The sequence below is a fragment of the Solanum verrucosum genome, unplaced genomic scaffold (genome assembly GCF_900185275.1).
Source record: "Solanum verrucosum unplaced genomic scaffold, falcon-dt-bn FXZP01000112.1, whole genome shotgun sequence".
Lineage (NCBI taxonomy): Eukaryota > Viridiplantae > Streptophyta > Magnoliopsida > Solanales > Solanaceae > Solanum > Solanum verrucosum.
The window spans coordinates 1,282,875-1,296,785 of record NW_026020441.1 but is presented as its reverse complement, the minus strand read 5'-3'; the positions used below and the strand labels follow the sequence as shown (position 1 = coordinate 1,296,785).

Genomic DNA, 13,911 nt, shown 5'->3' with positions numbered 1-13,911 from the left:
GCAAGTTTAGCCTTTAGATGGGCATTGAACTGCTCCAATTGTATAAACATTTAGACATACCATTCGAATTTGAGAAAGTATGGGGCCTTCAAGATCTTCAAATGTTGTTAAGTATGAGACCTCGCGCTCGAGGGGGTTGTCGTGTATCTGTCATTACAATCCTGAAATCCGGGTTAGTTAAGTCACTCGCCTGACAAAAGCTTGGAAGGTCTCGACCTCTCAGAAAATCTTCCATGCCTTTTACCTTCGTCAGTGTCAAGTCCTTTGCATTTTCTGTTATTCATGTAATCTACCATCACTTCAGAGGCAAAATTTCTTTTATGTTATGTTTTTAAATATGTCAGGTGGAAAGTTAGAATAAGAAGTTGTAAACAAAAAATATAGTATTGTATTTTTACCTTTGAGGGGAAGTTCTCCAGCTTGAATTAGCTCAGGGATGCAAAAGTAGGACCAGAAAGAAGAGGCACTGACGGTACGGAAATAGATAATAGGCAAGTTGATTTCTTCGGCTACATCAGCGGCCATGCTTAAGATTCCGTCGACGATGAGACATGTCACCGAAGAATTTGGTATGAATTCTCTAAGAAATGGTTTAGCAATTGTGTTTAGAGAATAATAGAGCATTGATATTCCATCACGAGTATTCACTCCATCCATGGAAATTCCATGGGGAAGAGCTTGCAAATGGAATCCAGTACCAAATCTGGAGAGCACATCTGTGTGGTTGAGGAGGCGGTCATGTGTGTCAACAGTGACAAGAAAGGTAACGTCGAAGTTAGAAAGAGAAAGAAGGTGGGCCAATTTAAGCATAGAGTTGACATGGCCTTGTGCAGGGAAAGGGAAGATGATAACATGAGGTAATGGATCCATCTTAATGGAGTACTTATTTGGTGGAGTAGTGGTGTGTTTTCTTCTGCATCTTATAATACCAGGAAGCAACAAAAAAACGTGCTACTGCTACGTTAGGCATTCGATTATTGGATTTTTTTATTTTTCTAATTCAGTTCCGTTGGGTTTGATTCTTGGACATTTTTTATTATCACACTGAGCTTGTGTGGCTATTTTTAAATTGTCGTTCTGAGCTTCTGTCTATCTACTAGCACTGCATATTTACAAATTTAATTAGAAGATAATTTTTTATTTCAATTGCTAAAAAGAAATATCTAATTCATGACTGAATGGGTGCAAAACTATTCATTTTGAGTAGTATATTTTCTTAACACGTGTAATACAAGTACAATTTTTTGGTCCAAAGAAAAAATGTAAACTGAACACCTAATGAAAGAATTGATATTTCGATAGCAGTACTAATAATGGTGTGTAGTACTACCCCTTAATAGGCGGGCCAACTTGTGTTTTATTTTTCCACACTTGCCGGGACCAACCAAATTATTGCACTATGATGAGGTTGCCTTTTATTTATTCTCCTAACTTTTCATCGATCAGACACAAGCCAATATAATAAGCACGTTCTATGAAAGATATTTGTGAGAATTAAAGGTTAATGGTGAAAATTTTATGCAATGACAATCCTAAATGGAAAGAAAAAGTCTGTTATGTTCGTTAACTGTCAGAAAAAAATATAGGTCAATTCTTAGACATCTTTATTTTACTCTCTCTAATAATAGAAATCTTTATATTCGGAGAAACGAAAATATATTTGGCACAAATTGGCATAACTTTACTTTAAAATTAAAATTTTTAAAAATGCATTCTCTCAAACTCATTTTAATATTATATGTCAAACACATACTTTCTCAGTTTTATTGTTGATCTTGAGGTGAAGTTGAATTTTATTTAGTTGTTTATGTATGATTTGATCTGAAATTATATCTGGCCCGCTACGATCGACCCACTTATTTGTAAATGCTATTATCATGCTTACTTATCTTTCTGAACCCCTTCGAGGAAAACTCAGTCTCTGCATACTGACTCCAAGCACAAAGAAAAGAAATACAAAATTTGTCTTCCACAAATTTTGGCTTGCTCTCCAAATTTAATGCCTAACCAAGTAAATTGACACATGAAATTTTCTTTCATTTGATTTGATCCCATGAGAACCAAACCGCCTTATTTATGATGGATGGAGCCACCCTAGCATCCCACTACGTTTGGCATACGTCAAAAAGTATGTCTAGTTCTTATTGTAAATAAAACACATGGGATATCGACATATGTCTAAATTGATATCGATATATGTCTAAATTTTTTCTGCAACAATCCAAAGTTTGATAGAGAAGCTTAATCACGTATCTTCAACTTTGGAGAAAGCTATCTATCCATGGAGGAGCAAGGAAGAAAAGGGAGGCGGGTGTTGCTGTTTCCGCTACCATTGCAAGGCCACATAAACCCTATGCTTCAACTAGCAAACATCCTTCATTTAAAAGGTTTTTCTATAACCATAATTCTCGCGGACAACTTCAACTCCTCTTTCAATAATATTCGAGCAAATTATCCTCATTTCACCTTTCACACAATTTCTGATGGTTTATCTGAAGACTAAAAACCAAAAATAGATATTGATGTCCTTTCTCTACTTTCTTTGTTCAATGAAAAATGTGCTCCGCACTTCACAGAGGCTTTGATACAGTTAATGTCGGAAGATCCAAATATTGTTTGCTTAATATCAGATAGTATCTTGCACTTCACCAAGGCAGTTGCGGACAGTTTAAACCTTCCTAGGCGTGTTTTAAGGACTGGAGGAGTTTCTTCATGTTTGGCTTATGCTGCCATCCCACTTCTGCAAAACAAAGCTTATTTTCCTATTCAAGGTATTTTCTTATCTTCATTCGTTGAATTATTTATTACCTCATCGGTTTAAAAAAGAATGATCTAGTTTAAGTTGACATGGAGTTTCAGAAAATATTAAAGAAGACTTTTCAATTATGTGGTTCTGAACTAAAATTCTATCATATGTTCTTCAATATCGAGAGACACCATCGATAAATTTGACGTGGTAAAACGCAATTCCATTAATTTTCAGTTCGTTCTTGAATATACCGAAAAAGTGCATCTGCATATTTGATTAATATTCATGAATATTATGTCAAGTAAAATATCGATGGATAACAGAGTATGTCCATAGTTATTTTTCATGAATATTATGTCAAGTTGATAACCAATTTCTTAGATAAATATCTTTTTAGTACCTGTATGTCCAACTTACCACAGAACAAAGTGTTGCCTGAAACAGTTCGTCTTCCATTTTGCATTGATAATATCGACGCCCACACATTTATTTTTTTGTTTTTTGATGACTCGTGAACCTCATCCACATGCACTAAAAGTTGCCTGAAAAACAACTCATCTATCTGACTCTCTCTCTCACTTACCTTTTCTATTGATCTGTTTTAGTACGATCAAGAAAAAATAACATGAATTTAATATGGCACTTCAAATAATACTCCCTCTCATTCATATAATTTTCGAGTTTTGAGATTCAAAAATTAAGTACTAGTTCTTAGATTGTGAATTTTTTATGTCTTTATAATATTTTTAATTATTAATTATTGTGATTTATAGTAAATTTTTACAAAATCAAGGATTTCATGTCCGCATACAATTAAAATGTTTGATTCTCGAAGTTCAAAATTTGTCACATATTGGCAGAGAGTTTCTTTCTTCTTTTTTTATGGCAACAATCCAAGTAAATAAGTAATTTACTTCAACTTTGAGAGTGCATATCTAAACATTTTAACTTGATCTGAACTAGCAACTAAATACACAAACATAGGTATGTTTAAGTGTTCAACTAACACAGGAGAAACAAGTTAAGGTGTCTAAATGTGCGTACTCAAAGTTTAAATGCTACATTGAATCTGTTACTCATGAGTCATGAATTTGTTACATGTATAGAATCTCGACTAGAGGAAGCAGTTGAGGAACTTCCACCTCAGAATTGAAGACCTTCCTTTATTCAAGACATGTAATGTGGATGCACTTTATCAAGTTATTCAAGGAATGATACGAGAAACTAAAGCTTCATCAGGCCTCGTTCTCAATTCATTTGAACAACTTGAACAACTCTCCATGTCTAAACTCCGCGAAGATTTTCCTATCCCAATTTTCCCAATAGGCCCCTTTCACTCGCATTTTCCGGCTTCTTCCAGCAGCTTGACGTCACAAGAACAAACTTCTATCTCTTGGCTAGACACAAAACCACCTAAATCTGTAAGTTACGTCAGCTTTGGAAGTGTTGCAGCAATAGAAATTAATGACTTTCTTGAGATTGCTTGGTGCTTGGCAAACATCAATTACCCATTCTTGTGGGTCGTTAGGCCCGGATTGATTCGTGGTTCAGAATGGATCAAATGGTTACCTAGTGAGTTCTTGGAGACAGTGAATGGAAGAGGACACATTGTCAAATGGGCTCCTCAGCAACAAGTATTGTCACATCCTGCTGTTGGGGCATTTTGGACGCACAATGGATGGAATTCAACATTGGAGAGTATATGTGAAGGGGTACCAATGATTTGTATGCCATGTTTCGGTGATCAAATGGTGAACGCAAGGTACGTTAGCCATGTTTGGAAGGTAGGGGTGCAATTAGAGAATGACTTGAAGAGGATGAACATTGAAAATGTAATTAGAAGGTTGATGCAGGAGGAAGAAGGGAAACAAATTAAAGAACGAATGTTAGAGCTGAAGGAGAAGGAAAATTCATGTTTAAAGCCAGGAGGCTCTTCTTATGAGTCTCTGAGGAGCCTTACGAGTTACATCTCATCATTTTGATAATGTTTATCTTCTGTTCATGGACGCTCATTTCATCTTTATTTTGTGTCGATCTACAATTAATTTGACAATTGTTAGTTGCAAATAACTTAGTGTTTTGAAGACTGACAAAGTTGCATAGAACATGTTGTGTCAACGTGATTCAACTTCATCTAATATGACTGGAATGAGGAAAATATTAAAGAGTACAAAGTCGCAATCAAGTAGGAGTCCATACGAAGTCACATTGAAGAAGGATTCCATAACGTAGTAGGAAGCATAGTTTAACCGTGTTAATAAACACTACTAAAAAAACAGTGTTTAGCGACGGATAAATCCGTCGCCAATAGACATATATCCGTCGCTAAACTATATTTGCAATGGATTAGCGATGAAATGTTGACCGTTATAATTTTGCTTGTAGCTAACCCCTTTGCGACGGCAAAATTGATTCCGTAGCAAGATTAGCGACGATTTAGCGACATATGATATCCGTAGTAAAATGGTAGCGACGGAAAGTTTTGTCGCTAGATTTATATATTTCGTTGCAAATTACATAAATGAATTCGTCGTCCTATAATTTTACGACGAAAATAATTTATCGCTAATCCGTCGCAAACTTTTGGCAACCAATTAATATTTGTCGCAATCCGTCACCAATTTTAATTCTTTAACTATTCCCAAAATTCGTCGCAATTTCCATCGTTAAATTTGTCGTAGGTATAATTCTTTCTATTCATTTTATTTATTTATTTATAATATATAGAAAATGTAAATTATTAAACATCCTAATAATAACAAATATTCATATAACATAAATGTTACTTCATATATAACCCGTGCACCAAAACATATATTCACCTAATATTAAGTCCAAAACATCTACACCAAGTATCAAACATCTAGCAATTACTAATGTTTAGAACTCGTAATTGTTACTGCATAATTTGTTTTCCTTTAACAAAAATCAGATAAGAAAAACTAATGCTAGGGAGAAGAAATATGGTCATCATCTGAAACAACCTTATTAGGCACCATAGGTGTTGCTGATGATGCGTCACCAATAGGAGTATCAGCTGATTGATGTGATGGTAAAGAAGTTACACCTCGTATGTGCTCAAGTAATATAGGAATCATGTGATCAGTCAATGTAGGAATCAATTTCTTCACGAACTCATCCATATTTTCCATCGGTGCAGATTGAGAAACAGATGGTGGTATTGATGATGAAGCATCAGATTGAGAAGAGATACAAAGATTTGGTCCATAGTAACTTTTTGCTTGAGTTCCAAGACCATATATTCTTCTCTTCTTTTCTCCACCTGCAGCTTGATAATATGCGTCACGTTGATCAATATCAGATTCAGACTCAATTTTCTCACGTAATATTTCTTCATATCTTTCCTGCAATAAGTAGAGACATTAAAATTATAATAAAGAATACTAACTATAAGTTTCTCCAAATAAAAAGAATATGAATGTCAAAAGTCGATAATTTTATAAATTCTACTTACATGAACAATTCGTGCTCGCTCATCAACAAAAGATTTTCCATCGTGATCATGTGTGTGGACGTGCAAATGGAGCTCACTTGGTGTTGGGTCTCGACCCTTTTCAATAGCCTACCCAAAAAAAATAAATTGCCCCAGTTATGTTATGAACAATATGATATAATTAGGTAAAGTATTTCAATAAACACAAAAAGTCTATTTAATTTCAGTGAGGAACCCACAATTGAGGTCGCCCCTATGGCAGAAATAATGCTAACAATTCAAATCGTGCCTCTAAAGATGAAGGAACCAACATTTGTAAGAATTGAGATATCTTTCATAACTTTCTTATGCAAGTTTCAGATTCAAAAATCGGTGACAACGAGCCAAAAACTGTCCAGAATAGTACTTGGTGACAAAGAAAAAGATTCAGATTCAGATTCAAAAATCAAGTTCTATAATAAGAAGTTATTCATATTCAATCTATTGCATGCAATGTCACAAGACAATCTAAAATATTAAGCTCCCTTCTTCTATAAGCAAGACCCATTAAGGCTCTTACAATAAAAAATAGATTCTAAGGCAACTAACTATTATAAGCTTGTAGAGGTAGTACTGGTGAAATTTTTTGGAACAATTACTATGTACCTATACTCATGTGTTGGATATTTTTCTTTAAGCCGAGAATTTATCGAAAACACTCTCTTATCTCACAAAGGTATAAATAAAGTCTATGTACATCCTACTCTCTCTTAATTTTACTATATTACATGCTAGCGCTAGCCAAATATCCAGGCAGAATATATCTCCATTTTCTTATGCCATCTTGGTAGAGTTCACATCTTTGTACACATTCAGGCAAAGCTTTTACATGTAAAGTTCAAATCTATACATTTTTCCCTGTAACTTTTTATTTTCTCTAACCAACTATTATAATGTGGGGCTTTCATTTTTATGTTTTTCCAGCCAACATACAGTTCTAGCTAAAGACATTCATCACACTATACAATAGGCAAAAGTATATGTCAATTTATCTATTTGATTTTGTTCGCCTTATGTCCAAATTTACTATCAGAAAGAATACAATTAAGAGTTTAAAAATCGAAAGTGTCATCAATAACAATTGTATGTTGCACCAAAACAGATGCACTGCAACAACAGTCCCAAAACATAATTGAACAAAAAAAAAGAGGCACTTCTACTATTTGTGTACTATCGACTTTTAGTAATGACTAGAAGATAAGGAAAATGTATTTTGTCGAAGAATATATATTGCGTGAAATATATACTTACAAGTTTCTTACGATGCTCCCCAATAGAGATAGATCCACCTGTATGAGTTCCGATAGCAGCTTCTCTTCCTCCACGACGATTTTTTTTATTTGTTTCTGACTTCGCAACATTCTCAGGAGCTTGCCAAAGCCTCATCCAATTTTCCCACACAATATCAGTTACATATCTGGGATTAGTTCCGTTCTTTTTTATTCTGGAAATAAAATCGCTATATCGTAGTGATGCCTTAATCTCCCATTGTCTTTTCACTGCATTTTCATTAGTTGAAGAGTCCCAATAGAATTCCTTCTGAAATTAGTTTGTAAAGTAATAACATTAATATCATATCTATAAAAAGTTTATCACTTTCTTAAACTCAATTATAATGAAATAACATACCTTGAATTCTCCAAAATAAAAATCTTTTACAGGTTGCGAGACACCTTTCCAATTGATTCCATTGGGATCAAGTTCATTTTTGAAAGACTTAGCTATGAAAGTAGAGCATGTCGAAGAAGGCTCCAATCTATATAAATTTCAGGACATTATTTAAATACATATGTATCTTATTAAAAATATATATACTAATGATACTATAAGCATGGACTAACCCTGTAGGAGTAAAAGTAATAACTGTTCTCCGCTGCCCACGATTATTGGACTCACCTTCACCAATTGTGCTGCTTTGAGTAGATGCACCCTCTCCTATTTGATTACTTTCATTAGGTGTAATAGGAGATGATTCAACATCGGTTGGAATATTATTGTGATTTGTCATTTGAACGGGTGGTGTACTGCTAGGTCCTAGTATTTGAACTAGATTTGTACGATCAAGCCCACCTATATTAGAACTTGTACCACCTTGTTGAGGACTAACTGTTGTGGGAATAGGAACAGTAGGCATTTTTGGAGGAATAGCAGAATTACCGCGACCTGAGGATTTTCCTACACGACCTGCACTGCCTCGACCTCTGCCTCGAGCCATATCTTCAAAATATGTAAGTATTGTAAGATCAACACTTGTAAAAGATCAATTATTTTTAAATAAAGTTCATCAGTATGCCCAAATGTTACTAAATTTCATGCATATGACATACTAAAAATTAGAGCTAGAATCTCCTGCAGATTTTAAACAGATGACTAAACAGTCTTTTCGAAGTAAAATTTCAGACATATAAAGTCAAAATAGGGGGAGGAAAACTATAATCAACTAAATAAATGCAACTGAAAAACAATACTAACAGATATCATTGCAGCTACTACAGCACGTCTAAGAAGTGAAGAAAGTAGAAAAGAACATGAGAAGAAAGAGTAACTCATCCCACGATAGTGAAGCTGAATACGTAATAGTACAGAAAACAAAAAAGAAAAAGTTATCGAAAACTTACCTTACTAGTTGCAGCAGTCGAAGAGAAGAGGAAAAAGTCACAATAGTTGAGAATAACCAGCTGAACTCCAAATTTTAAGGAAAATCTATAAAACAAAAGGCAACATCAAAAAATAGAAATCTCAAGTTGAATAAACAAAAAAAAATTCTTAATCATATCGAATAGAAGAAAAAGTCATTCAAATATTATTACATTAAAAAAACATAAACTAAGGAAATAATAATATTATGAAAAATTACTACACTCAAAAAATATTGAAGATACAATAACATATTGTTATTAAGAACTAGTCACTATCTAAATCTTCTTCAAATTCTTCCTCATTCTCCTCAGTTTCTTCAGATTCATACTCCTCCTCAGTTTCTTCAGATTCATACTCCTCCTCAGTTTCATACTCCTCCTCTGTAGATTCTCCAGGGATTTCATGATACTTTGGATGTAACCCATCAATGGGTTCTTCCATTTCAAGTACACCCCCATTTAAATCATGTAAGAGTATTTCTTCATCAACAGAAACATTCATATCTATCTCATGGACTTCAACTTCATTGACTTGAAATGGAACATTCAGTTCTGGAGTTGGTGCCACTTCCTCATCAAGTAATTCCACAACATTACGAGGTTTAACCTTCAATACGGTTAACCAATCTATCTTGTCCTTTTTCTTGCTAGGATATGGGACATAACACACTTGTGTTGCTTGCATTGCAAGAATAAAAGGTTCATACTTTTTATACCGACGACGTTGGTTAACATCAATCAATTTGTATTGATTATGCTTCTTCACACCAACATCTATAGTTGGGTCAAACCATTCACACTTGAATAAGACAGTTTTCTTTAAAGGTTCTTCACGGTATTCCACTTGTATAATCTCTTTTATCCGTCCATAGTAATCACCAAAATTTGGATCTGAGATACAAACTCCACTGTTCATTGTTGATCTAGCGCTACCATAACATTCTGTATGAAATTTGTATCCATTAACAAAATACATTGAATGACATGTAGCGCCTATTAATGGTCCATGAGCAAGGCTATGCAAGAATTTATTCTCTATATGATTGCATCGGACCTATTTAAAAAAAGACTTAGTTAAATTCACAAGACAATTTAGGTTACATTACTATATCAAAGTTAATGATCGTTGGAGACTTACGTATTCCTTAAACCATATAGAAAAATATGCCTCAAGGCTCTCATCTATCTGACACTGTGATAAATTGGGAGATTCTTCTTGCAAACGTTGCACGTACATACTTCATTAATACAAAATAAGTTAAATAGAAAGTCATAATATATTAATATGTTTCTAATATTAGGTGAAAATAAATTTTAAATACTACCTCACAAATGGCTCAACCTCTTCACAATTTAGTAATATGTAAGTTTGAGCGGCCTTGATTTCATCAAGTGATAAATTTCTTTTTCTTGTCTCTCCCCATAGTCGACCTGGATGGGTGAATATTGATAGATTTCCTTCAAGATCCTCCGTAATACCACCATCATCATTACGGTCCACATTATGATTACGTGTCATGACATGAGGTTCAAAATAATGAGAAAATAATAGTGTTGACTTTGTCATCAAGTATGCTTCACAAATAGAACCCTCAACACTAGCTTTATTTCCAATCATCCTTTTAAGAGTTCCAAGGTACCTTAATAGATAATAAATGAATGTACCATCATATTAGAATTACCAAGTATAACATGCTTGTCATAATTTTGTCATAAAATTTCACATTTACCTTTCAAAAGGATACATCCATCGATATTGTACAGGTCCAGCGATCTTTGCTTCATATGGTAGGTGCACAGGCAAATGTTCCATCGAGTCAAAGAACCCTGGAGGAAATATACGTTCTAACTTACACAAAATTTGTGGGATATCTGCTTCTAATCTCTCCATGTCATCCACTCGTAGAGTGGTTGAAGTAAGATCTTTAAAAAATAAGCTCAACTCTGTAAGTGCTTGCCACACATTACTAGGAAGTAATTCACGAAAAGCAATAGGCAAAAGTCTTTGCATGAACACGTGACAATCATGACTTTTCATGCCATATAGCTTTTTCGTATTTGTGTCTGGACATCTACCCAAATTTGAAACATACCCATCTGGAAATTTCAAATCTTTGACCCAATTAAACAAGATAGCTTTTTCTTCCTTGTCTATTGTGTATACAGCTTTGGGGTATTTACCATTTGAATCCTTTGCCAACTGAGGTCGATCACAATAGTTTACCATATCCAAACGTGATTGTGAATTGTCTTTGGTTTTATCAACATTATTAAGAACCGTGTTAAATACATTATCAAAGACATTTTTCTCAATATGCATGACATCAAGGTTATGTCGAATCATGTTAGAACTCCAATATGGCAAATCCCAAAAGATACTTTGCTTTTTCCATCCACAAGACTTACATATTCTTCGATTAACCTCTTCTGCATCTAACTCAGTTACTTTCCTTATCCCTAAGTCACAAATTTGGTTCAAAATCTCCTCTCCTGTTTTGTAAGGTGGTGGAAATCTTTTGACAGTCTTGCCTTTAAAAAAGTTTTTACGATCTCTCCGGAAAGGATGATGTTGGTCAAGAAACATCCTATGACTGTCAAACCAAGATGTTTTTCTACCATGTTCTAATCTAAAGGATTGTGTCTCCTCCATACAATAAGGACAAGCTAACTTGCCCGCAGTACTCCATCCTGATAACATAGAATATGTTGGAAAGTCACTTATAGTCCACATCAAAGCTGCCCTTAGTTGAAAGTTTTGCTTTTTTGAAATGTCAAATGCTTCTACACCTGTCTCCCACAACAAGGTCAACTCCTTTATTAGAGGTTGCAGATAAACATCAATTTTATGTTTGGGATTGTTTGGCCCTGGAATAATGACAGTTAAGAACATATACGCTTCCTTCATGCACATTCTTGGAGGTAAATTATATGGAGTTACAATCACTGGCCACGAAGAGTATTTCCTCCCAGTCTGACTGAATGGTTGGAAACCATCCGTACATAACCCCAATCTTACATTTCTTGGTTCATTGGCAAAAAAAGTATGAGTTTCATTGAAGTGTTTCCAAGCATCAGAGTCTGATGGATGACGCATTACCCCTTCGTCCTGTGTATACTCATGATGCCATCTCATATCAGCAGCTGTAGCATGAGATGGATATAATCTTTTTAATCTAGGGATCAAAGGAAAATAATACATTTTCTTATAAGGGACCAATTTCCGCTTACGAGAGCCTACACGACGCTTATACCTCTGATTGCCACAAAATTTACAAGATGTAAGGTTCTCATCATCGCCCCAATATAGCATACATCCTGATTCACAACAATCAATCTTCTCAACTGGCAAACCCAAGCTACGCACCAATTTCTTTGTTTGATAATAGTTATCAAGCACTATGTTATCTTCAGGTAAAGAATCTTTCAACAATTGCATCATTTGGTTGTAACCTCTCTGTGACATGTTGTTCTCCATTTTAATGTTTAACATCCTAGAGACAACTTCAAGTTGAGAGACGGAGGAACCGGGATACAATTTTGCATCAGCGGCATGTAGTAAATCATAAAATCTTTGAGACTCAGGATTAGGCTCCTCCTCCATTGGAAGATCAGATGCCTCCTCTATTGAAGGATTGATCTCCTCCTCTATTGAAGTTTCATAAGTATGAGATGACTCATGTTCAATATTGCTTTGAAATTGTCGACTCAAACCTTGATCAAAGTTTGGACCAGCTACATCCAAAACCATTTGTCGGTACGGATTATCATATCCCAATTCAGGTTGAGTTCCACCATGCAAATCATTAACATAATACATCTCATCAATAGCATCTTCTTCCCCTTGATATTTCCAAACAAAATAGTTCTCAACAAATCCGTATTGAAAAAGGTGATATTTAACCATTTCAACATCCATGTATTTAAGGTTATGACATTTTTTACAAGGACATTTAATGTTGTCACCACTCATACGATTTTTTTGTGAACATGCATACTGAATAAAGTTATTCACACCGGTTATAAAACTGGAGAGTATACCCCCTCGTCCATCCAACCTCTCATACATCCAACCACGCTTCAAATTACTCATGTTCCTATAAATTTTAGAATAATCAAGACAATCAGAAATTTCTCTTATATAAGTTATACAATCTGGATGTCCTACAAAGAAAAGATCATATTAAAATACCTTTATGAAAAAGAGTATATCTTTGCACTTTTTAAATCATTCGCCGCCTTTTCTGTTAATATAAGTGTTCTTGATCACTGTCCAGTTATCTTAAAATATATTATTCTATTAATCTTCAGTTACAAAAAGTGCAATAACAAGAAAATGATAAGTTGCAGGAAGTGCAATGTCAAGGAAAGGTTCATACTGAAATACCTTTATTAGTTCTCCTTTATGCTTTTTTATCACTGTCCAGTTAGTTTAGTATGATTTGACCCAACTATAATGTTATTTTAAAATAGTGTACTCTCTTAAATCCCTACACATAAATGATATGATGATTTGTTCTACTACTAATTCTAGTTTAGGCTAATTAAATGTCAAGTCATTCGATAATTATAAGCCTAAAGTTAGATCATAAAATAAGTACTACACTTGTATTGTACTCTAATTATTGTAAAGTTACAAAAAGTGTGATGCCAAAAAGATAATACAAATATTACTGCAAACAATCAAGAAAGTGGTTTGAATTTCATTTCTCTTGCTAGTAACTAATTTCTAGTGTTACGATTGTAAATATAATGGAGTACCAAATAAAAATCATACCGAGGAGCTGAAAAGTTGAGAAAAGGTGGATGAAAAGAGAAGGATGCAGGGCGAGTGAAATTAGTGGAACAAGACGAGATTTGAGAGCCTTGAAAGATTGCAATGTCAGCAAAATCTGTGTATAACATTTGAAATATTAACCACCATAGCATAATTATCCCATGTCTGCTCACAATCAATACCTTTCTGAAAGTTTCATCAAGCATAAAGATGGACAACCCAAAATATTAAACAAACTAAGAGAGATAAGTAGAAC

General features: G+C 34.3%; 2 protein-coding genes and 2 pseudogenes across 2 annotated transcripts; 1 reads left to right on the top strand and 3 right to left on the bottom strand.

Moving 5' to 3' along the window:
• LOC125808364 (7-deoxyloganetic acid glucosyltransferase-like) overlaps nt 1-870 on the bottom strand; it is a 6,537-nt pseudogene extending 5,667 nt beyond the window's left edge.
• A 1,350-nt stretch (nt 871-2,220) lies between these two features.
• LOC125808423 (UDP-glycosyltransferase 76B1-like) lies at nt 2,221-4,757 on the top strand (annotated as a pseudogene).
• A 940-nt stretch (nt 4,758-5,697) lies between these two features.
• Nucleotides 5,698-8,457, bottom strand: LOC125808363 (uncharacterized). The gene is made up of 6 exons (XM_049488074.1): nt 8,313-8,457; nt 8,084-8,276; nt 7,872-7,998; nt 7,494-7,781; nt 6,225-6,332; nt 5,698-6,114 (listed from the first exon to the last, which is right to left on the bottom strand). Exons 1-6 carry the CDS (start codon nt 8,455-8,457, stop codon nt 5,698-5,700), a joined length of 1,278 nt encoding a protein of 425 aa, XP_049344031.1.
• Nucleotides 8,458-9,146: 689 nt separating this feature from the next.
• LOC125808362 (uncharacterized) lies at nt 9,147-12,797 on the bottom strand. Its single transcript, XM_049488073.1, has 4 exons — nt 10,612-12,797; nt 10,207-10,521; nt 10,020-10,119; nt 9,147-9,935 (listed from the first exon to the last, which is right to left on the bottom strand). The coding sequence occupies exons 1-4, from the start codon at nt 12,795-12,797 to the stop codon at nt 9,147-9,149; spliced, it is 3,390 nt and encodes a 1,129-aa protein (XP_049344030.1).
• Nucleotides 12,798-13,911: the final 1,114 nt, after the last annotated feature.